Source organism: Cetorhinus maximus, chromosome 20 (assembly GCF_964194155.1).
Source record: "Cetorhinus maximus chromosome 20, sCetMax3.hap1.1, whole genome shotgun sequence".
Lineage (NCBI taxonomy): Eukaryota > Metazoa > Chordata > Chondrichthyes > Lamniformes > Cetorhinidae > Cetorhinus > Cetorhinus maximus.
In genome coordinates this window covers 23,106,569-23,132,272 of record NC_135898.1, presented here as the reverse complement: position 1 = coordinate 23,132,272, position 25,704 = coordinate 23,106,569, and the positions used below count along the sequence as shown (strand labels likewise).

At 44.3% G+C, this 25,704-nt stretch overlaps 1 protein-coding gene across 4 annotated transcripts in view; it reads right to left on the bottom strand.

Annotated features, from left to right (window-relative positions):
* Nucleotides 1–25,704, bottom strand: part of LOC144694965 (zinc finger MIZ domain-containing protein 1-like) — a 183,393-nt gene that overhangs the window by 3,641 nt on the left and 154,048 nt on the right. For all 4 annotated transcript variants that reach the window (XM_078565781.1, XM_078565784.1, XM_078565785.1 and 1 more), the window contains 6 exons: nt 25,163–25,323; nt 24,207–24,274; nt 19,803–19,871; nt 18,099–18,346; nt 10,747–10,907; nt 2,775–3,020 (listed from right to left, as the gene is read on the bottom strand). In XM_078565781.1, the coding sequence (XP_078421907.1) occupies nt 2,775–3,020; nt 10,747–10,907; nt 18,099–18,346; nt 19,803–19,871; nt 24,207–24,274; nt 25,163–25,323 (953 nt within the window). The remainder of the gene's footprint in view (nt 1–2,774; nt 3,021–10,746; nt 10,908–18,098; nt 18,347–19,802; nt 19,872–24,206; nt 24,275–25,162; nt 25,324–25,704) is intronic.

Sequence of the window (25,704 nt, the reverse complement as noted above, 5' to 3'; positions counted from 1 at the left end):
ACACATTAATTACCTCTTAATTTTCTATACATCAGGAAATGCAAGCCTAACTGGTGAGACATGTCCTCAGAGTTTAACACTTTAATCCCCAGCGTTGCTCTGGTGAATCTCTGCTGCACCTCCTTCGAAGCTAAAATAGCTTTCTGAGGTGTGGTGCCCAGAACTGAATGCAGTACTTCACATGGGATCTAACCCGGGCTTTATATAACCGTTATGTCCCTTGAAGTAAAGAACTTTAGTAGCTTTTTAATTTTTTTTTTGTACATGCCCACTTCCTTTGTGTATATAGATGCTAAATCTCTCTGATCTTACACAGTTCCTACTTTCTCATCATTTAAAAAATACTCTGAATTACTTTCTTAGACCCAAAGTGGATGAAGACACATTTCTCCACATTGACCTCCACTCATTTAACTCCATCAACTTTCCATTGTAATTTTCCACTCCCCCCCTACACTATTTACTGTGCTACCCTACCTAACCGAGTATTGTCAGCAAACTTGCATACATGGCTCTCTATTTCTTTGTCTAAGTCCATGGCCGGGATTTTCCGTGCCCGCTGGCATTGGGCGTGTTCGGTGACGTGAAACCAGTTTGCGATCATCCGCTCAGCCTGCCAACAGCGGGCCACATTCTCCACCATCGGACGTCAGGAACCTCATTGTAATACGTCAGCATATTATAAGGCCAGCCCGCCAGACTCACCCCCCACCCCGCTGGATCATCCGTCCACATCGTAGGGAAGACACGCTGACGCGTTTCGCAACAGCACTTATGCGATGTGCACCTGACGGCCTGCACTTCACTTGGGACTTCAAGGTTTGGTTGCCTTCCTTGCTTCAGTCAGCACTAACAGTCAGCAGCGCCCAGACTTCACAGGCAGTACCACATCACTTTTAGGGGGCTCACGGGTAGGTCTCTACCCACCAGATCGTCATATGTGGGTGGCTTTTCAATGCCTGCTGGGCAAGGTCTTGCTTGGGGAAGACATCTCCCTGCAGTAGTCATGGGCTGGAAGCACTGAGTTGTGTTCGCACGGCTGTACTTTGAATATGGCGTCCAGCGTGATGAAGCGGCGAGGTGATGGTGTGGTGGGCAAATGAGAGCCCGCCCATCATGGAAAAGGTATGTTTCCTGGGAATGCATGAGTATTGCAACGAGTTTGGACGATACGGCATGAAAACCCGCCATCGGCCGGTGGGTAAAATGAGATAATGAGTATGCACTCAAATTGTCAGTCGTGTCCCTTGGGGATCCGTATTGGGGCCTCAGCTTTTCACTATATTATACATAGTGCAAATCTGGGACAATTCCGCCCAATGCATAAATATAGTGAAAAGCTGAGGCCCTAATCTGGATCCCCAAGGGACACTACTGACAATTTGAGTGCATAGTCATTATCTCTACTCTCTGTCTCCTACTCCCTAATAAATTCCCTATCTATGTCAGTAGGTTACCTCCATTGGATGGATTCTCATTTTTGTTCAAGAACATAATGTTTCTGAAAACTCTTGCAAATACACTGAAGAAATTTGTTGCCTTTGGGGCTCATGCTGTTCTACTCCCTGACTATGTGAAAATTCGAGTCTCTCTTATTATAACCACTCTGCCTTTGCAACAAGCCTTTTCTTGAAAATGTCCATTTTCTGCTGTACCTGAATGGGTGCCAAGTGGACATTCTTTTTGTATGAACCTAAACAGGATTGACAGACTATTCAACTGTGATTTTTCTCTTGCTTAGTTTCTGGGCACTGAAACCAGTTGTAGCATAGTCCTCGTCCCGATCGATTACAATAGCTAAGGGCTTCATTTTCAATTGGGGATCGGGAACCCAACAACTGGAGCATTTCCGGGTCCTGACCCTGGCTGGCTCACTGATGTGACATGTTTTTTAAAATGCAGATCCCGTATTTAGGCTGGAGGTGAGCTCAGCATCGCCAGGAGGCAGGAACTGACTCCGAAGTGCAATCCTCAAAGGCAAACGATAGCTATTACTGGGCTTGCCATTGCCTTGCAGAATAAAGGAGGCAGAAGATCATAGGGCTAGCAGCCTCATGGTGTAGACAAGTGGCCAAACAGTCAATGAAAAAGCACTAACCCGCTCCGTGTTTCAGCAGAAACAGCACTAAATGGCTCCCTGCATTGGTCTAACGTGCAACATACTGTTGCGTTTTCCTGATCTGCAATTTGAAAACCATCTTCTGGCCCTCCTCAGCCTGTTAATATGCTCTTCCAGGATCTTAACGGGCAGTTAACAGAGGTGTGCAGGTTGGTGGCTCTACCACCCTTGCCCAATCTTTGAAAATTGCAGTCCATTCCTGAGGCATTGGAAGACTGACACACCATCCAGGGGCGCTTTTTCAAAGCACGGCCGCACCCAACCTCGCCCCCACAGCTGATTGAAAATCAAGCCCCATGAATGAAATCAGGGTCCACATCACGTGGAGTTGTGATTGGTGAAATATCTATTGCCAGTTAATTTTACAGAGATGTTTTTGTGTAAGATTTTTCAGGACAAAAATCTGTCAAAGCTATGGATTGGTACAGGTTCCTTTAGAGAACTGTGGAAATGCCCAATCTTACTGAAACCACAATTCCAAGATAAAGTCTGAAGGGGTTGGATAGATTCACTGTATAAAGAATTCATGACCATTCAGTTAGAAATTAAGATAAAGCCAATATTCCTGTTACGTGAATAGTCCTGTGGTTACTATTCACTTAAAGGAAGCTGAGAGTACATGAAGAGATGGTTAAAAAAAAAATGCCACACTTACTTCCAGAGAAGGTTCTGGAACATCAGCTGCTCCTTGGCCACTTGCCTGACCTTCCATAACTGAAGATGGGTTGAAAGACAATTCGCTATGTGAATGAGCACCAGCGCCTGCCTGCTGCAGTTGCCGTGGGTGCTGGGAGGGGCTTCTGTGGTGCAGTGACTGCCCCGGCTGTGTGCCAAGGTGAGAGGCATGGACTCCTTGCTGCAGAGTAGTGTGAGATTGATCCATTGTTCCAGAATGAGGAATCTATTGACAAAAGATAAAAATAGAATGGGATCAAACAATGGGACAACCATAAGCATGCAAACCTTTTCTAGGCCACATATACAGATATATACATATATATTATATATATCTATATTACAGTTGTCAACATACTTCAAAATTCCATCAAGCTTCCTCCATTATAAACCCCATGGATTACAACTGTCATTACACTGTTTGTGGGTTAATTTACCCTTGAGAATCATTAACATGGGAGTTGCAGTTTACATGCTTAGAAAATGCTACAAACATTACAAGTGAATGGGAGGTGGAAGTGTAAGTTCAAAAATGTATTACAGTAAAAATGAGAGTCACAGCAGACACACCAATGTTATATTACTAGAAATGGATAGGGTGGGGACACATTATGCCCACAATGACATCAGATAGATAGGACGTGTGTGACAATCTCCAGGGTTGTATAGGGCACTGATACTCACTATGAGGCTCACACATTTAAGAAGTCTGACTGGGCTGAGGTATTGTAGCGGTAGGTGTGCCGAGTTCAGTGCCTTCAGCACTGAGAGGTAAGGAAAAGAAACTCAAACAAACCATCTCGTTAACTTCACCACACTCCAAATGCTCTCTGGTTCACCTTTATCTCCTTTCTCTGGTGATATTTTATTAAGATATCAGAGGCCCGATTCCTCAAACAAGGAGAGATTATCACAAGGAGCGGTGGCCAAGAAATCATGGGCCCACAGCCTGTGATTGTTCACTATTAACTAAGTAATCTGAAAATCAAGGGTTACAAGCTCATAATATTCCAACCAGCACTCCCTGCAAACTTTACTGCTTGTTCTTTTTGGGGTTACAATGCCTGTTTTAGAGCACGACATGGGAGGTCAGGTTCCAATTAATCTTGTATGTTGTCAAATGTTGAAAAAAAAGTCACTGTTTTATGGTTATTTCCAAAATATAGAAAAAAATGTTTGACCATTATTCCCATTAGAGGTGCTGATTCAGGGGAATGAATTGTACAGTGAATTAGACAGGAAATCTTTCACACTGGAATCAAACATAACCATAAATGATAGAATAAAACTCTAATCTGACTGGTGTAAGTATCCTATGGGCAGTTCCTAATTGACGTGGAGGAGGTGGTGGCATAGTGGTATTGTCACTGAACTAGTATTCCAGAGACCCAGGGTAATGCTCTGGGGACCTGGGTTTGAATCCCACCACAGCAGATGGTGAGATCTGAATGCAATAAAAATCTGGAATTAAAAGTCTGATGATGACCACAAAACCATTGTTGTAAAAACCCACCAGGTTCACTAACGTCTTTTAGGGAAGGAAATCTGCTGTCCATACCTGGTCTGGCCTACATGTGACTCCAGACCCACAGCAATGTGGCTGTCTCTTAAATGCCCTCTGAACAAGGGCATTTAGGAATGGGGTGATAAATGCTGGCCTAGCCCACGTCCCATGAAAGAATAGAAAAATCAAACATGGCCATAAATGATAGAATAAAACTCTCCTCTGACTGGTGCAGGGATTGGCATGGAGCCCCCAAAACAAATCTTGTCGCTGATTTTGCATTAATTTGACAAACTCATTCAGATGATAAAGTAATGATATTAATACCAGAAGATATTTATTTTCTTCTAAGGTTGGAGCTGAGGAAGGAAGAGGCAACTCTACTCTTTCTAATCTATTCTGTTCCTAACCTCAGAATGCTGAATGTTGGCACTGCTATCTGAAATGGAAAATTTTCCCTTCATTAGCACCAAGATCCCTCTTGTGATGAGCATAAGATTCACAATAAAAAAGAACCTAGTTAGTTGTTATGATCCCCAGCTGAGATTACCACTGGACAAGCCTGATCCCAGGGTGGAACCCGGCCTGAAAGATACTAACTTTTATTTGTTTGTTTAAACATGTGGAGAGTAGCTACTGAACAGAGTCACAGGAGTCAGCTGATGAACGTTTTACAAAAGAATAAAACATTTATTCAACAAGAAAAGATGAACTATATTACAATACTCCTTCACCCACAACTATACCTCTACAGATATACACAGATTTGTAAGGATAACACAAGTCACAAAAGCCACCTTATACTTTAAAGTACACAGTAAGTACCCAATCCATGTAAACCTATGGCACCCTGTGGTCAGACATATCACACTCTGACCTCAAGTGGCAGATGCCACCTCAACCAGATGCTATGGATCTCAACTCCACCCAGACGCTTGTCACACCGTGAGCTAACCAGTCTCACTGAATTCCATCCTTCACACGAGGGTTTCCAATCTCCACTCTCTAAGACCTCACCTTGGAATCTTTTCCCAAACTGACGTTTTCACTCAGATGCCTTCCACAAGGGTTCACCTCTAGGGTTTTGAACTCTCCTTCTAATGTTCCTCTTCCCTGGGTCACCACATGCATTCAAGCTGTCTTTCATGCACTCTCTCTCACCAACTCAGCCTTAACAGTACACCATTGCTTCCATAGCAAAGAATCAGTCGTCTCTTTGAACCTTCTTACAAGCTGTTCTCACTTTAAATCTGAAGCTTGGAGCCTTTCTCTCTGCCCCTCACTCTTAACTTCACTTAACAGGACCCTTTCCCAGCTTCCTGTCCTTCTTTTGACTACAAGGTCTCCTTTGAACTTTCCCCTCTTCCACTCCCTTGGATTTTTGGGGTTTTTCTTTAGCTTGGGACTTCTATTTGTCTGCTTTGCTGCAGCAACTCCAAAACCAGCTGAACTGCAACAGCTTTCAAACCAAACTGCTGTCTTCTTCTGTGTGTATGTCTGTGGGAGGAACTTGCCTAAGTGGCCCCCTAGGCAACAGCACTGTTTTTCTACTCTTGTGTATTTACCTTTACTTTACAGCAGTCATAAACTCCTTATTAGAAATGCAAGCAGCCTTTTAAAGTGAAACTAAAACTCCATTTGACCTCCCTTAACACAGATACAGAAATACAAATCAAACTTAAACTTTAAAGCTAAAACTCATTCCAAACACCCACAAATATAAATATAACACTTAAACAATCTCTATTTCTTAATGTTAGTTGTTTCAGTAAGATAGGGGCACACCATTCGCTAATTTTGGAGATTAAATCCAAGATCAGATTGCAGTGGGAAGTAAAAAACAATTGGGGAGCTTCAAACCCAGACTGTAGATCCCTGACCACACTGTAAATCAAATCTTCAACAGTTTGGGTTCCGACTCTTGACTTCAGGCAACCTTCTAATGCCATGATGTCAAAATGTCACAGGCTTGAAAACCAGCTAGAGAAAAAGGAAGAATGATTGGATTTTGAGGAGCAGCTGTATTGGGTATATTATTATATATTGCATTTATTCTGTAGTAACAAACTCAGTGTTTATTCTTCCACCTGAAGCTGCTGGATACTCACCCCATCAGATACAGTGAGTGAGATTTTAACTCAATCAAAACCTATTCACTTACACAGCGGCTAGCTTGTCCTGAAGCCATTTAATGGCCGGTGTCGTTAATTGGCTTGAGGTGGGACCTCCACCTGCAGTTCTCCTGTCCCAGCAGTGCCACCGAGAGCACTGGCCACTACTGGGACTACAGTGAGTCCCCTGAAGAAGGGGCGTCAGGGAGTCTGGAACAAGCACAGAGTGACCATTAATTGGGCATTTAAAGGTCTGAATTGGCCGATGGGTGAGGGGCTCACTGATGCCTCATCTGGGGTTGGGCATGTGATGGGCATAGCCCTGCTGCCATGATGCCCAATTTTATGTACCCACTGCCACCCCCCCCTCCCCCCACCCAGCCTCCCTGCCTCCAGGGTCTGTAAAATTCAGCCGAGAGCGGTATGTGCAAACAATTTGAACCTCTTATTAAGAGACACATTTCCTACTGACCTACAGTGTAAATGATTTGTTACTGTTCTTGCTCGTTGACCCTCTGTCAGAATGCCAAATACAGATTTTGCTGAATGAGGTGTCAGATACAGCTGTAACAGAGACAGTAGAAAGCAACAATCTGAGGCGAATGTTGCAAGCTCAATTTTCCTTGGAAATCTTTTTTTATTATTTTTCCTGGGATGTGGGTGTTGCTGGCAGCGCCAGCGTACATTGGCTAATTCCTAATTACTCTTGAAAAGGTGGTGGTGAGTCACCTTCTTGAACTGCTGCAGTCCATGTGTTGTAGGAACACCCACAGTGCTGTTAGGAAGGAGTTCCAGGATTTTGCAGGAACGATTATATAGTTCCAAGTCAGGATGGTGTGTACTTTGATAGGAACCTTGCAGGTCATGGTGCCCTGCTATCTGCTGCCCTTATCCTTCTAGATGGTAGATATCTTGGGTTTGGATGGTGCTTTTGCAGGAGGCTTGGCAAGTTGCTGCAGTGCATCTTGTAGATGGTACACACTGCTGCCATTATGCACCAGTGATGGAGGGAGTGAATATTTAAGATGGTGGATGGGGTGCCAATCAAGCAGGCTGCTTTGTCCTGGATGGTGTCGAGCTTCTTGAGTATTGGAGCTGCACTCATCCAGGCAAGTGGAGAGTATTCTATCACACTCCTGACTTGTGCCTTGTAGATGGTGGACAGGCTTTGGGGAGTCAGGAGGTGAGTTACTTCCTGCAGGATTCCCAGCCTCTGACCTGCTCTTGTAGCCACAGTATTTATATGGCTGGTCCAGTTCAGTTTCTGGTCAATGGTAACCCCAAGATGCTGAAGATGGGAGATTCAGCAATGGTAATGCCATTGAACATCAAGGGAGATGGTTAGATTCTCTCTTGTTGGAGATGGCCATTGCCTGGCACTTGTGTGGCATGGATGTCAATAGCAAGGTCAGAGGCATAGGTTAATTGCTATCTTCTGCATAGCAACAGCCAGCTAGAAACAGCCATGTTAGGACTGTTACCAAACATTATTTCAAGATTAATAGTCTTGTGATAGAGATTAAAGTTATCTTTTGCTGAGGAGCATATTAGATTTTTGGAATAGATTTTATGATTGGTTTTGGCCAATTAATAGAAAACATAGAACCTAGGAGCAGGAGTAGGCCATTCGGCCCTTCGAGCCTACTCTGCCATTCATATGATCATGGCTGATCATCCAACTCAATAGCTCGCTCCGCTTTCTCCCCATACCCTCTGATCCCTTTCGCCCCAAGAGCTATATCTAACTCCTTCTTGAAAACATACAATGTTTTGGTCTCAACTACTTTCTGTGGTAACATATTCCACAGGCTCACCACTCTCTGAGTGAAGAAATTTCTCCTCATCTCAGTCCTAAATGGTCTACCCCATATCCTCAGACTGTGACCCCTGGTTCTGGACTCCCCCACCATCGGGAATATCCTTCCTGCATCTACTCTGTCTAGTCCTGTTAGAATTTTATAGGTTTCTATGAGATCCCCCCTTATTCTTCTGAACTCCAGCGAATATAATCCTAATCGACTCAATCTCTCCTCAAACGTCAGTCCCGCCATCCCAGGAATCAGTCGGGCAAACCTTCGCAGCACTCCCTCTATAGCAAGTACATCTTTCCTCAGATAAGGAGACCAAAACTGCACACAATATTCCAGATGTGGTCTCACCAAGGCCCTGTACAATTGCAGCAAGACATCCCTGTTCCTGTACTCGAATCCTCTGGCTATGAAGATTCTAGTCTATGAAAGTCACAGACTAGAATCATAGAGTGGTTACACCACAGAAGGAGGCCATTCGGCCCATTGTGGCTGTGCCGGCTCACTGCAAGATCAGTTCACCTCAGTGCCACCTGACTGCCTTTTCCCTATGGCTTTGAAAATTTTTTCTCTTCAGATAATTATCCAATTCTCTTGAAACCACAACTGAATCTGGCTCCACCACACTCTCAGGCAGTGTATTCCAGATCCTATTCGCTGATTAAAAGAGTACCTGGGTGATTCATGTACCACTCCAAGACACACAACAACCTTCAGCACAGCACACGCAGGCCAGGTCTGGATAGCCGGCTGATGTTTGACATCCCTGTTCTAGACACATAATTCCTTCCCCCTCTGGCAAACTCCTAATGACTGGCTCACACAATGTAACTGAAGCAGAGTTCCCAAAATAAGACAAGGTAGGCACATTAATGGCTAATAACACACCACTTGAGTAACAGCCGATTGGAGATCCAGCCCTGTGTCTCTCCACATGTGCGTTCACATGTGTTGCATTCACGAGGCAACACGACAGATTCCAGTGGAACTGGTTGCAGGATGTTGAGCTGCTAGTATCCTGAATCAGCCATCTTATGCTGTGAACAGGTCAAATTGCTCAGAATTGACTACACTTCTGGTCATGGACCTTTTAAAATTTTTTTTATTCATTCATGGGATGTGGGCTTCACTGGCTGGGCCAACATTTATTGCCCATCCCTAGTTGCCCTTGAGAAGGTGGTGGTGAGCTGCCTTCTTGAACCGCTGCAGTCCATGTGGTGTAGGTACACCTACAGTGCTGTTAGGAAGGGAGTTCCAGGATTTTGACCCAGTGACAGTGAAGGAACGGCGATATATTTCCAAGTCAGGATAGTGAGTGACTTGGAGGGGAACTTCCAGATGTTCCCATCTATCTGCTGCCCTTATCCTTCTAGATGGTAGTGGTCGTGGGTTTGGAAGGTACTGTCTAAGGAGCCTTGGTGAATTCCTGCAGTGCATCTTGTAGATGCTACACATCCACTGCTGCTACTGTCGGTGGTGAAGGGAGTGACTGTTTTTGGATGTGGTGCCAATCAAGTGGACTGCATTGTCCTGGATGGTGTCAAGCTTCTTGAGTGTCGTGGGAGCTGAACTCATCCAGGCAAATGGGGAGTATTCCATCACGCTCCTGACTTGTACCTTGTAGATGGTGGACAGGCTTTGGGGAGTCAGGAGGTGAGCAGGTTATTGCTAAGCAAATGCCGCTTGATAGCACTGTTGATGACCCCTTCCATTGCTTTACTGATGGTGGAGAGTAGACTGATGGGGCGGTAATTGGCCGGATTGGATTTGTCCTGCTTTTTGTGTACAGGACATACCTGGGCAATTTTCCACATAACCGGGTAGATGCCAGTGTTGTAGCTGTACTGGAACAGCTTGGCTAGGGGCATGGCAAGTTCTGGAGCACAAGACTTCAATACTATTGCCGGAATATTGTCAGGGCCCATAGCCTTTGCAGTATCCAGTGCCTTCAGCCGTTTCTTGATATCACGTGGAGTAAATCGAATTGGCTGAAGACTGGCATCTGAACAAACCTACAGGCCAAAAAGAATTCAGCCAAAGCAGTGAAATGCATTTACATATTTCCACCCACACACCTCTGGAAGTATGTACAACAACTTGTTTATGTTGTCAGCTATCTTCTAAACGAAGATATAAACTAACAAGACTATTAGAATTTGGCTGCTTTCTTAAACCATGAGATTAAAATTATTTTGATAAACTTCATGTTGACATTAATGAGATTTGATATTCTCCAAATTGAGAAGGTTAATTGCGAATACCACATGAAACTAATATGAATTTTAACATGGATGAGCAGGAGGAAATTTAAATAGACTGAAATTTAGAACACTCCCACACGTTATCGGTCCCCCTCTGCACCATCCCTCCTCCCTGCTCCCAGCACATCAGTAAGCAAAAATTTCCCCCTTGGTCTCTGGTGCAGTGGATTGCTTCATTGTTTTTGTAAGGTAACTGCTCAGCTCCCTCTATGACTAATTGAGGACACAGCAACTGATACAAGAAACATTCCAAGATACAAAGCCTTACCTGATCTGGCATGGAGTGCCCGAGGGGCTTGTCAGGAGTCATATTTGAGATGTCTGGTGGGTAGGGCATAGGTGGTCCATGAATAAACTCATTAATGGATGTGTTGGTAGGATTGCCATGGGGGAAATCAGGAAAGTTCCCCTGCCCGGAATAAACAGAATCTGTTGAAAATAAAAGCAGTATTGTCACCAGGTTTCAGTGTATTACACTGACAGGGAGAAAACACACACTTAACCAAATACACCTTAATGTTCATTCATCCCTCAAACTGTTCCTGCCCCAATGATGGGCCTGTATCAACCAGCACTTTGTCTAGTGTTAAACAATTCAAGATACATCTCCAAACAGCATACAAATCTAAGGGGAGGTAAATGACCTATGTCAAAATAGATCAAAACCATATCGGCAGCTGATATTTCAACGTGCCGGTTTTTACTTTCCAGTGAACTGCAAAATATTGCCAAGATTTTTAAATTTCAAACCAAGTGAAAGCGACAGCAAGACCAGGAATGAGTCTCCAAATAGAGTTTGAGCTATCTTTCTGTGAACTTCAGTGAAAAGATCACGTGCGGCGAAAAATCAGCTACTGATGTGACACGAGCCCATTTTGCGCGTCCGTCGTGGACCAGTTTCATCCCCTATATTTGTATTCCTGGTGCTTTTTACAGTCCACGATAACAGCATGAACATTTCACACCTTGTGTGATACCGTATTGAATTCCTGGAATGTGTTTAAACAATCTAATAGGTAACCATCGGTCCTTGATTTTACATTCGCAGTCTTGACTTAACTGTTAACAGGAGATGTTGGACATTATCACAAAGAGGTAAGTCTTTACATGGAACCTGATATTCCCCATTCAGGGATTTTTCTATGTTAGGTATTCTTCTGGGATGCCCTAAGCAGAGGCTTAGCAAGGCAGATTAACTAGGTACCATGTCACTAATTGGTTACACAATATCACTTAGTGTGGCCCCCAAACATGTACTTGTCCTCTAAAAACAAAAAACTACTGCGGATGCTGGAAATCCAAAACAAAAACAGAATTACCTGGAAAAACTCAGCAGGTCTGGCAGCATCGGCGGAGAAGAAAAGAGTTGACGTTTCGAGTCCTCATGACCCTTCAGCAGAACTGAGTAAAGTTAGGAGAGGGGTGAAATATAAGTTGTTTAAGGTGTTGGGTGGGGGGGTGGGTGGGGTTTGGGTGGAGTGGGGGAGAGAAGTTGTGGGGGGGTGGTTGTAGGGATAAGCAAGCAGTGATAGGAGCAGATAATCAAAAGATGTCACAGACAAAAGGACAAAGAGGTGTTGAAGGTGGTGATATTATCTAAGAAAATGTGCTAATTAAGAATGGATGGCAGGATACTCAAGGTACAGCTCTAGTGGGGGTGGGGTGGAAAGACTCACAGGATATTACAGTTATAGATTTAAAAATAATGGAAATAGGTAGGAAAAGAAAAATCTATATAAATTATTGGAAAAAACAAAAGGGAGGGGGAAGAAATGGAAAGGGGGTAGGGATGGGGGAGGGAGTTCAAGATCTAAAGTTGTTGAATTCAATATTCAGTCCGGAAGGCTGTAAAATGCCTAGTCGGAAGATGAGGTGCTGTTCCTCCAGTTTGCATTGGGCTTCACTGGAACAATGCAGCAAGCCAAGGACAGACATGTGGGCAAGAGAACAGGGTGGAGTGTTAAAATGGCAAGCAACAGGGAGGTTTGGGTCTTTCTTGCGAGTTAACGTTTCAGATCAATGACCTTTCATTAGAACAGGTTCACTGAAAGATCATCAACCTGAAACGTTAACTCTGTTCCTCTCCACAGATGCTGCCTGACCCGCTGAGTTTTTCCAGCGTTTTTTGTTCAGTCCTTTTACATTTTAAAAAAATCTTATTTACTGGTTTGTTTTTATAAAATTTGAAGAGAGTTGTGTCCCTTGGTGCTTGGTAGTTCCTCAAACAGAACACCAAGATAACTTATATCACTAACTTGAGATGTCTGCAAATTAATGGAAATACCGATGAATATGGTGAGACTGAGGTACTACTCACCTAAGTAGCTCACAAGGACATAAAGCTTGGACACTCATGTCAGAACTGATTAACGGCCTCAACATGAGCAGTTGTACAATGTGTACGTCTCCTTTACCTATAATTTACCTACAACGTTCAGCACCTCAGACACTGAAACAGTCCATGTCCATGTGCAGCAAGACCTGGACAACATTCAGGCTTGGGCTGACAAGTGGCAAGTAACATTTGCGCCACACAAGTACCAAGCAATGACCATCTTCAACAAAAAAGAGTCTAACCATCTCCCTTTGACATTCAAAGGCATTACCATCGCTGAATCTCCAACTATCAACATCCTGGCGGTTACCATTGACCAGAAACTGAACTGAACCAGTCATATAAATACTGTGGCTACAAGAGCAGGTCAGAGGCTGGGAATTCTCAGGCAAGTAACTCACCTCCTGACTCCCCAAAGCCTGTCCACCATCTATAAGTCACAAGTCAGGAGTGTGAAGGAATACTCCCCACTTGCCTGGATGAGTGCAGCTTGACTCCATCCGGGACAAAGCAGCCCTCTTGATTGCCACCCCGTCCACCACCTTCAATATTCACTCCCTCCAGCACTGATGCATTGTGACAGCAGTGTGTACCATCTACAAGATACACTGCAGCAATTCGCCAAGGTTCCTTCGACAGCACCTTCCAAAACCACGACCTCTACCACCAAGAAAGGCAAGGGTATCAGACACATGGGAACACCACCACCTGCAAGTTCCCTTCCAAGCCACTCACCATCCTGACTTGGAAATATATCGGCCGTTCCTCCACTGTCACTGGGTCAAAATTCTGGAACTCCCTCCCTAACAGCACTGTGGGTTTACCTACACCACATGGACTGCAGCGATTCAAGAAGGCAGCTCAAGGGCAGTTAAGGATGGGCAATAAATGCTGGTCTAGCCAGCGACGCCCACATCCCGTGAAAGATTTTAAAAATCTCCCTTGTATTTTGGACAGTCCTACGATGGAGCTTCTCCTACCTGACCAGGCTATTTCTGTGGCGTAACCTTGTCTTTAATCTTTCAAAAAAACTGATTGAAGTAATAGCTGCAAGTGCACATCTCATCACGTGTTCTACCAACGTGCCTGGTGTGGGAAGACAGGTGCAGCTATGATTCTGACAAGAGTGAAGGACAAATAAAGGTGCACATTCCCTGTTCTCAAACACAGAGCCAAGCCTCCAGGGGTTACAGACAAGCAGGAAATGCTGCTTGACACTATTCCAGGAGTGAAACTTCATAGAGAGAACCTTATCTGGGGAAGAGACATTCATCATCTAAAACAAACAGGGACAAAGAGGTGTTGTCACAGAACTCAATTTTCCTCGGTTTGGGCTGATGCCAGGAATTTGCTTGCAATAGAAGGCAAAAGGGAAGGGTGGAGATAGGAAAAAAGGGCAGGAACTGAGCTGCGTACCAGAAGCAACACTGGGTAGGGAGTTAAAATGTTTAAAATCTCGAACCGGAACCCAACCTACTCACTTCTCTCTTAATAGAAATCACCCCCGCCCCGCTCCCAGGTGGCAGGTACCTGATTTAAATGTTTTAATGAAGCTATGTGTCTCAGATTTCATCTCTTTTACAGCTTTAACACTGGCCAATGGGGTTTCCCAGGCCCCAGGAAACCTGACAGCTAAAGAGACATGAGAACTGCTGCATGAAAGAGGTAAGTGCTTTTCTGGCACTGCCTGTGAACCCAGAAGAGCAGGAGTGCTTTTTGTTAAAATTCGTTCATGGGATGTGAGCATCACTGGCTAGGCCAACGTTTATTGCACGCCCCTAAATGCCCTCTGAGTAAGGGCAACTAAGAGCCAACCACATTACTGTGGGTCTGGAGTCACATATAGGCCAGACCAGGTAAGGGCAGCAGATTTCCTTCCCTAAAGGACATTAGTGAACCAGATGGGTCTTTGTGACAATCAGCAATGGTTTCATGGCAATCATCAAATTCCAGATTTTGATTGAATTCAAATTTTACCATGGTGGGATTTGAACCCAGGTCCCCAAAGTATTGATAGTGACAATACCACTATGCCACTGCCTCCCCAGCTTCCTCCACTTCACCGCCACCCCCCCCCCCCCACCCCCCCGACCCCACTGAAGTTAATCTGCTTCGTTTCCCGTCATTGGACCTATCCCGCAATCACCAACACCAGCCCACCTATCTCTGCCCTGGTACTTCCCCTTCACACCATTGTGGATCCACTTCCTCACCATTGCGATCGCTAACCCGAGGAGCAGGAGCGTACCTGCAGGGTTTCTGTCCAGCAGGGAACCACACCTGTCAATCAGGCTGGCCTCCAGGGTGGAGGAGCAGCTTAAAAAAAACCCATTCAGGCTGTGGTGTTAGAACTCCACAGCGTTGAAGGAAACCCTGACTTCCAGACAGGAACTCCTCCCTTCCCCTGCTTGGAAATTCTGCCTCAGAAAATATCAGGACCACTGTGTTCTGGACAGGATAAGCTAGATCCTGCCAACCTTGCTGTGTCTGTTACTGCCTTTTGCAGACTATTCCCGTGGTTTATTAGCCTCATAGTTGAAAAGCAATTGCTCCATTCTGTCTGTACCAAGTGTAGTTATCAGCAACCAAAGCCCTGTAAATCAGCAGTACTGCACAGTTTAAGTGCCTGCTTCTGATTTGACAACTGCAAGTGGTTCCTTATGTCTCTGACATGGGCCCACAGTTTCAACTCTGTACTCCGTTTTATGCCTCTGACCCTGCTCTACATCAGATGCATGTACAAAATGCTGTGGATAATATGAAAGGTTAAGAGCCTTTACCAGCTTTCTCTTTGTTCCTCTTAAGCTTGTAGTGCCCCCATCTGCAAAGCTCTCCCTTCTCCCTCTGTCCTCACCATATTGCAATGAAGATTCATTGAGCGGCCTTATACTTCAACTCATTCTCCCTCACAGACCTTCAGAACTGTGGAACTCCTCCTTTCCCTCTGCCTTCTCACCCACCTACCTAATCTGCTTGGTGGAAATGAGGGCAATAAGTGCTGGATAGCCATTATACATTCTGTCTGATTTTAATGAAAGTTAATGTTGGGTAGAATTGTGTGCGTATCAGATGGGCCTTTGCTTGCTTAAAAATTGGGGTTTACATCCCAATTTACCATGTCTGTTTTCTAACATTTCAACCTTGGTAATGAACCACACTGTAGTATTAGGGCTGCACAGTATCCATTGAATTGTTACATTAAAAATCAAATATGACAAGGATACTGTGGTATACTGTGAAGGGAGGGAAAAAGCATTGTTCTCGCAACATATATAATTGCAATGTGAATTACTGTCATATCAAATCCAAACTGCTGGACTACATGGAGCTTATCAGATCCCAAGGGGAAGAATGGAAATTATTTTAAAATAAATTGAGAACTTTTGTGACTTAATTTGTGACTCCATGTGCACCTAATCCACTGATGAAATTCCATCACATGAGAGGTAAAATTCAGCAGAAAATATTTCCCAATCCTGTGCACTCATGTACTTTCTCAGAATTGCAAACTCTTCGAAGAAAAGTGATATTACATACAACATTAATGCGATTAATTTAGTGTGAAAGCAATCAGCTGGCCCTGGATATAAATATGCATCTATTTTTAAAAGCTGCATGCAGTGAAGAGGAGAGACAAAGGGACCGAGCAAGAAACACAATGGGCAGAATTTTTAACCTCGTTGGGCAGGCCCGGGAGCAGCTGGGAAACGGCCCGACCTGTTGGACAGACAGCGAAAAATTTAATTTAATTAACTGACTGAGGGCCTTAATAGGCCTCTTAATTATCGGCGGGTGCACTACTGCCTCTCGCGCATGCCCACCGAGCGCAATATCGCGAGAGTGCGCGATGACGTAGGGACGCTCGCCCGACGTCGTCGTGCACTATTTTACTCCCGTTCGGGTTGGGTGCGCGCCCGCCTGATGAGAGAAAAATTGTGCCCAATATACCTTGGGGTTAGGACATGGTTAATCGTGATTCTGCCAAGCAAAAGAGGTACGTTCAGACACAGCCTAGTCACTAGTTATGACCTACTTCCCAAAAAGGAAGAAATGGACACCACTGATATGGATAGCCGCCAGAGATAAAGCCTACCAGAGCAGGGAACAACTCTCTTATAAATTATGGAGCATGAACAAGAGCGCTGGCAGAAATATAATGAGGAAGAAATCCACTGCAGGATGCTGAGAGAAAGCAGGGCTATTGTTGACGCTTTCATTTGCCGAAATTAAAAACACTTCAAGTCAGAGAGGAAAAAATTGGAGAATCTGTAAAATGAAATGTGTACTTAAATAAACATATTGTCGTTGAGACAGCTTCAATTTGAAATGCCAAGATGCCAAAAAATCCAGCTAAAGATAAGGAGTAACTGCAGATATCTTCACTCTTTAGTTACACCCATTAAATCCCACAATAAAGTAAGCATTGGAAACCCGTGAGGAATTTTCAGAAAAAGCTGGCATTCTGTGGCTCAGTTGGTCGCATTTTCACCTTTTGAGTCAGAAGATTGTGGGTTCAATCTCCACTCTAGGACTTGAGCACAAAAATCTAGGCTGACATGCCACTGCAGAACTGAGAGAGTGCTGCACTGTCAGAGGTCCTGTCTTTTGGATGAGGCATTGAACTGAGACGTCCCTTCTCAGGGAACGTAAAAGACTTCATTGCACTATTTTGAAGAAGAGCAGGGAAGTTAAGCCCAGTGTCCTGACCAGTATTTATCCCTCAATCAACATTTATTTATCCCTCAAGCAACTCAACAAGGCTCCTTAGACAGCACCTTCCAAACTCGTGACCTCTACCAGCTAGAAGGCCAAGGGCAGCAGATGCATGGGAACACCACCACCTGCAAGTTCCCCTCCAAGCCACTCACCATCCTGACTTGGAAATATATCACCGTTCCTTCACCGTCACTGGATCAAAATCCTGGAACACCCTCCCTAACAGCACTGTGGGTGTACCTACACCACATGGACTGTAGCGGTTCAAGAAGGCAGCTCACCACCAAAAGCAATTAGGGATATGCAATAAACATTCCATGATCGAATATATAAAAAAAACACACTAACAGATTATCCCATTACTCATTGTGGGAGCTTGCTGTTTGCAAATTGGCTGCCAGGTTTCCTATATATTACAACAGTGACTACACTTCAAATCACTCAATGGACTGTAAAGTGCTTTGGTACGTCTTGTGGTCATTAAAGGTGCCATACAAACGCAAGTCTTTCTATTAGACAATATGCTACAGTAATAGGTAGAGGCAGCACAGCCTTCTTGATGTACTTACTCTGATGAGCATATTCGGTGTTATTACTGCCCCCTGGTGGCAGTGACAGAGATGGGTAGGGAGATGTTCCTGGACCCAGTGCTGCAATCATCTCCATTACATTCGGCATGATCATCTGGCTGGGGCTCATTGTCTTACACCTCTTGGCCATGGGCCCATCCGGGTCATCCTTGATGTGAATGTCTGACTTCACTGGTACTGGCCTCCAGCTGCACGTAGGGTCGATTGTAACCTCTTCAAACTCCGTGCTGGGGAAATTGAACAGAAATGTGACCTTTTCTCATCCACATGCTTTCACATTGCTATGCCCTTACCATTCTGTGTTCATTTAGGTTTGTATTGCATGTGAAAGGTCTGTTTTTCACTCTAATTCATCTCAGTGCCCTGAGCGAGAGGGGGCTGTACAGTTTGAAATCAGCCAGGGTTCCAGCGCCCGAGCAGTGTCCAGCAACCTCCGCTGATGGACACACATAGATAACCCGTCCACAGCGTAACACAGCCTGCCGCTGCTCATTGACGAGGCTCATTTTATGAAAAAAGAGCTGTTTACATGGACTTCTAGATCCAACATAGCCAGGTTTCATGAAAGAATCAGGAGTGGAACCTGTGGCCAGTGTATTCCCACCATTGCCAGAAACCCACGTTTTGCGCCATGACCCACAAATGCCTCCATCTGTTGAAGGTACATATCAATTCTGCCTGAATATCTCACAATTTTAGAATGCCCTCCAAGCACAGAGCTGTTTAGAGTTAGAGGAGTGAAGCAAGACTGAAAGATGTTTTATATTTTACCTTTTCTCAGTTCAAGGGATCACTGTTGGGGGAATGGCTCTTAGAAACTATCTTCTACCTCATGGACACAACCACTCATAAAACCATGTCAAGAACACCAGTTTACCTTATTCTTGCCTTATGCTGTGTAAGTTCCCATTAACCTCATTATTTCTCCAGGTAACAAACACAATGTACAGCGTGCAGGTCCTTTCAGTTTTGTACTGGTAAAGCTAACTTTGAAAAACAATGTAAAAGGTGCCTATCCCTAAAAAGTAAATCGATTTACTGTTTGAAGACTGTTCATGGTCAGCCACCAGCTTTATCCAGTCAGAGCCAAGCTTGCAAGCAGCTATCTGCAACTGGCCTCCAGTACATAGTCTATGTCAGCCTGCCACCATCTCCCATCTCGTAGCCAATCATTAGCTCGTGGCAAGTCAAAGCCATCAGTTTACAGAAAGCCACCTGAAGTTAGTCTGCATCAAGACAAAGGGGGAAGAGAAGTGGAGGTTGGGGGTTTTGTGCTTCAGGTTTTCTTAACTTCAAGGTTGTAGAGTTCTAGTCCAGGCAGGACATCAGACTGTATATGTGTGTTGGCCAGTTATTGAGCATTACGACTGATATGAGGTAAAATTTCTTCGCTCAGAGGGTTGAGAATCTTTGAACTTCTCTACTCCAGAGAGCTGTGGGTGCTCTCCACAGTATATGTTGTGGTTACAGCTGAGTAGATTCAAAAGTGAGATTAATGGATTTTGGACTAAGGCAATCAAGGAATTGGGGAGGAGAGTGGAGCTGAGGTTTAAGATCAGCTATGATCTTGTTGAACGGTAAAGCAGACTCAAGGGGCCATATGGCCTACTCCTGTTTCTATTTATGTTCTTACTGATGTCCACACAGCTACAGAACGAGCAAAGTCACATGATATTCACTTACTTCTGAATGGCTGCCAAGATGCCCCACATGTACTGGTCTACTTCCAGCCCTTCCAGCAATGCCGTTTTACTATTAAAAGTGAAAGCAAAAGAGAAATGTATTCAAGACTAAAGTTAATAAATCACAGCGCAAGACTACAACTCCAAAGTAACCCTGCGCTCTAGGGGTGATTTTTCAAACTCTGACTCCCAGCATGGAGCTTCAATTGGAGGGCCTGACACTTACACAAAGAACAACCAAAAAGACCAGGTAAGCACATTTCTCAACTGCAGCTCCAGAACCTCAGGCCTTGGAGCCTCCTGGCAGTTGTTCTTTAGGGGGACAGAATACGTCCAGGGAATTATAGACCAGTCAGCTTAACATAGGTGATAGGAAAAATAAGGGAATCCTTACTAGAGAAGAACACCTAGAAATTAAATAATAAAGAATAGTCAGCATGGATTTCAAAAGGGAAACTCCTGCTTGATCGAGCTTACTGAATTCTTTGAGGAAGTAACAGAGACAGTAGACAATGGCAATGTAGTAAATGTAATTTATCTGGATTTTCAAAAGGCTTTCAGTAAGGTGACCCAGAATAGACTTCATGAATAAAGTCAGAGCAGTGCTTCCAAAACATTTTCCCGATGTGACCCCATTTTAATGCTTCAGACTTGGTGCGATCCCAGAGTGAAAACTGTAGAGCGGGGAAAGAGTTGTTGACAGGGAGTATGGGGCCAGGGGATGGGGCACCGAGGGGGCTGGCAGGGGGGAAAGTGGGAGGGGGTCTGGAGATTGTTGATGAGTAAGAGAGGGGGATTCGAATAGCAGGGTTACACAAAAATGAAACACCTATTTTACAGGCTGTGTTAGTGGCAGCAATTGATCCTCAGGGCATTAAGATGCACCCATCAGCAAAAAAAAAGTCAGGCACGACCAAAAGGCTCTCACAGCCAAAACCAGGACTGTCAAAATTCAGTCTCTGCTCCACATCCGCCATTGCTGCCTCAGAACTCGCAACCCCAATTGATCACCCTGTGACCCCCACAGGGGGTCGTGACCCAAACTTTGTGAACCCCTGAGTTAGAGAATTTGGATTCAGGAGACAAGGGGCAGAATGGGTTACTGGTTGGCTTCAAGACAGAAAACAGAGAGTGGGAGTGAGGGGTAGTTTTCCCAGAGTGGCAGAAGGTGGGGAAGTAGTGTTGCTCAAGGATCAGTGCTGTTCACAACTTACATGAACGATTTGGACTTTGGAGTCAAAGTTACCAATTCTAAATATGCAAATGACACCAGATTGGATGGAAATATCAATTAGGAGGAACGAGAGAGAGGACCTTAGATCTTTACGACCACAAATTGGGAGGGCCGCCCTCCTCCCCTCTGCTAACGCCCCCCCCTCCACCCCCACCCCCACACATGTAAAATACGGCATGATCCATGATGATTCTGGGTTGGCAATCCAATATCATCCTGCCAGTCTCTGATAAGAAAGAAGGCAAGCAGGTGCTGAAGTCGGAAGCCCACCCTTTCGAAACAGTCAATGGACAAGCTACTGAGCTCTTAGAGAGGCTATCGGCTGCAAACGTTTTGTTGTCCACTCCATTTTTCACTTGTGGTGCGGGAAAGCATTGGGAGTAAGTTACGCCAGGTAATGAGGAGCTTGCAACAAGGCCTACAAACTGGACCTTGGCTGCATGTAATGGCACAGTCTGCTGCTGTAGGTGGCAGCATTTGGCTGTTAGTAGACTCTATTTGTCCAGTTTTTTCAATAGGCTGACACAACAATTAAGGAGACAGTAAACTGCTGGCCAGAACTGACATCAGGTTTACAGCCTAACCCCTCTCCCGCCCTAGATGCCCCATTGGGAGCAGAGGCCCCCAATTCACAATGCCAATTGCCTGGAATTCATGCCAGCCGGCTGATGATTGATTTGATGTGCTGACCATGGCGGATGCAGGAATGAGCTGACCGTGTATTTCCCAACTCTGCCTCCCTTACTGCACCAGAAAACCATAAAATCCAACCCGTGGTTGATGAATAGCCTTGTAGTAAAGGAGCCTCTGGGGAAGAGTGATCATAATATGATAGAATTTTATATTGACGTTGTGAGTGATTTAGTTAAGGGTCTTGAATCTGAGCAAAGTAAACCACTTGGGTATTGAGGGGGCAAGTTGATGAAGGTAGATTGAAAATTACCATAACTTATAATTCGCGATGATTATATATTCCTTTAAGGAATAAAATTCTCATGAGAAAAGTGGTCCAACCATGGCTAATGAGAGAAGTTAACGATAATAGTAAAGGCAGCAGCTTACAAAAGAGTACCAAGTCTGAGAAAGATTTTAAAATTTAGCAAAGGGTGACCAGGAAATTGATGATGAAAAAAGAAAGTAAACTTTCTGCAGATTGTAAAAGCTTCTATGAGTTTGTGAAAGGGAAAAGATTAGCAAGAGTAAACATGGATCTCCTTGAGGCAGAGGCAGGAGGAAGTACAACAGGATCTAAGGAAATGGCAGAGACATTAAACAAATATTTTGTACCTGTCTTTACAGTAGAAAACACAAAAAAAACTCTGGAGGTAGTGAGGAACTAAAATTAAAATAAAGAACTTGAGGAAGTTGGTATTAGTAAAGAAATAGTGCTGTAGAATTTAATGGGACTAAAACTCGACAAGAGTCCTGGGCCTGATGGCCTACATCCTAGGGTTTTAAAATTGATGCTACGGGGATAGTGGATGCATTGGTTTTGATCTTCTAGTACTCCCTAAACCCTAGAACATCCCCATGGATTAGAAGGCAGAAAACATAACTCTGATATTCAAGAAGGGAATGAGAGAGAAAACAGAGAACGATAGGACAGTTAGCCTGACATCAGTCGTAGTGAAGTGTCAGAATCTATTATTGGGGGCGTGACAACAAGGCACTTAGAATTTCATAATATGGTACAAAAGGGCAAATGTGGATTTATAAAAGGGAAATCATGTTTGACAAATCTGTTCAGAGTTTTTTTGTGGCTATAACTCATTGGGCAGGATTTCTGGGTTGTCGGACAGGCCCAGGAGCGGCTGGGAAATGGCCTGCCACCCACGATCGGCCCCCGACTGCGATTTCACGCTGACTGGCCAATTAACGGGCAGCCAGCGTGAAAGGTGCGCTGAGAAGCTCGGCGCTGCTGGGGTGGGGAAAAATTCCTGTTAAGTAATACTTTAATGGCCTTAATAGGCCTCTTAATTGTCGGTGGGCGCACTGCCGACTCTTGCACGCGCCCGCCGACCGAAATATTGCGCAAGTGCACGATGACATCGGAACGCTCGCCTGACGCCATCACATGCTATTTTACACCCATGGGTGGGCGGGCGTAAAATTCTGCCCATAGGGTGGATAAGGAGGAACCAGTAGATGTAGCGTATTTGGATTTTCAAAAAGCGTTTGATAAGGTGTCAATTTGCAGTGCATGGAATTAGAGGTAATATGTTGAGGATTTGTTAACAGATATAGAAAACAGAGAGTAGGAATAAATGAGTCATTGTCAGGCTGTAATTAGTCGGGTATGGGAAGGATCAGTGCTTGATTTAACAGCTCAGCTATTAATATCATTAGAGATGAAGGGACTGAATGTAAAATATCCAGGTTTGTTCATGATACCAAGTTAGGTGGAAAAGTAAGCTGTGAGAAGGACACAAAAGAAGCTGAAAAAGGATATAGGCAGGTTAAATGAAAAGGCAAGAACATGGCAGGTGGAATAAAATGTGGAGAAATGTAGAGTTATCCACTTTGGTAGGAAAAATAGAAAAACAGAAATGTTTTTTCAAAATGGTGAGAGACTGGAGAACGTTGATATTCAGAGGGACCCAGACAGCGGGGGAGGCTGGGTCAATTAATATTTTTAAAGCAGAGGTAGATAGATTCTTGACTAACAAGGGAGTCAAAGGTGATCTGGGGTCGGCGGGAATGTGGAGTGGAGACCACAATCGGATCAGCCACAATCATATTCAATGGCGGAGCAGAATCGAGGGACCAAATAGCCTACTCCTGCTCCTAATTCATATGTTCGTATATAAATATGAAAATTCTTAAGGGACTTGACAGTAAATACTGGGAAGCGATGTTTTCCTGAGGTGGGGAGTCCAGAACATGGAGTTGCTGTTTCAGAATAAGAGGTCAGCCATTTACAACTGAGATGAGGAGACATTTAATCACTCAAAGGGCTATAAACCTTTGGAATTCTCTACCCCAGAGAGTTGTGGATGCTCATTTGTTGAGTACATTCATATCAGAGATCGATAACCTCCAGTGGCTGCAGAATTGTTTCCAAGTATATTAGGAGACAAAGGGAGCCAATTAAGGAGCTTCTGTTAAAAAAACAAAGCTTTTGCAATGCCTTCCCACGGCTTTCACTCATGAATCTACAAATGAAGAACTCACTTGCACACCGGACATCTCCACGTCCCTCTGTCACAGTTCAGCTGTAAATAGGACTCAAGGTCGAAACACTGGTAAGGACAAAAATGCATTGTTAGCTCATTAATCCAATATCACAATTGTCCACTTTTGAACCCTTTATAATTGACCCAATTGATTTCCTGAATTGAAACAAAACTGCCTGTAATCAGAAAATTGGCAGAATAGCCATCATCGTCTGAATACTCTGATTATAGGTCCTGATCATTTATACTGACTCAACTTAACTATCTTCTGCTCTGCACACTTAAATACTACTGGTTAGGAGCCAGTGTTCACAGATCATGAGCTTTGTTTTCTTGCATTCTGATGGTTTCCTGAACACACAAACATGCGTTCTCACCCCAGGTCTATCAAGGAGAGCAGAGGATCAACAGACAGAAATCGCAAGTTCCACAACATGTCTCCTGCCTGCTTTATTCTCTTGTTTTTGAGTTTTTCCTCTCTCTGTACCTTGCTCCTTGCTGAAATAATGGGGCCTAATTGCCAGTGCTGTCTCAAACAGTTAACTTCTTTTAATCTCCTTTTGTTCCCCGTGTAAGACATTCACTTGGGTGGGATAAAGTGACCACTGCATCATTACCCTGAGTGTACAAATCCACAGCAACTTGCACAACTGTATCCCCAGTCTAATTGGCAGCTCTTCTGTATGAACCTAGATAATGACCTGGATTTTCTGACCCGCTGGGAATTCTGCCGCATGGTTGCAGTTTATAGCCTTTGCATCTGCCTCTCCCCCTACGCCCTGAATGTGGCAGATCTGCGGACTCAAGTTTGTAGGATGCTCCTGCCAAAATATCTGGGTGTCCGACTTCAAGAGGAAGGGGGAGAGAAATCACCAAGGTACCTACTGAAGCATTGAAGGAGTCGAGCACTAGTATCATGACCGGGGACTGTGCAGGTTTGTCAGTCCAACTGACCTGTATGTGTTTACAATCATGTCCTCGGGCTGGGAGCTGGATTCGTCTGAATGTGATCGGACATTTCAGGGACACTTTAATTGCGGTTTGTTCAACGCCATCCTCTCCGTTCAGCCCAGGGTTACCAGACGACACCGCGCTGCTGTTGAAATTCCGCTTGACTGTTTTGAAGAAAAATTAAAATGTTTACAAGATTATGTCAAAGCAGACTACACCCTGCAGAATGTACAGCAGCTTAACGAGATGAATCCTGCTTATATTTTTTTCCCTGACGGCATTGATTATTAATAGATTGCTGCAGTCTTGCAGCATTCCTGTGCATCATCCAAGCCCCTATACTGTAGATCGTGGCGTCTAAAATCAACCTTTGAAGCCTCGAAAATCCTTCCTAAAATAGGGGTCGACTTATGCACTGAGTATAAACGGTGAAACGCCAGTGTTGGTGTAGGTGATCGCCATTTTGAAATGTTGAAATAAAAAACATAACACCAGTAATTCAAATTAAATCAGTGTGACATATTTTATGCAATGAATTAATTCTA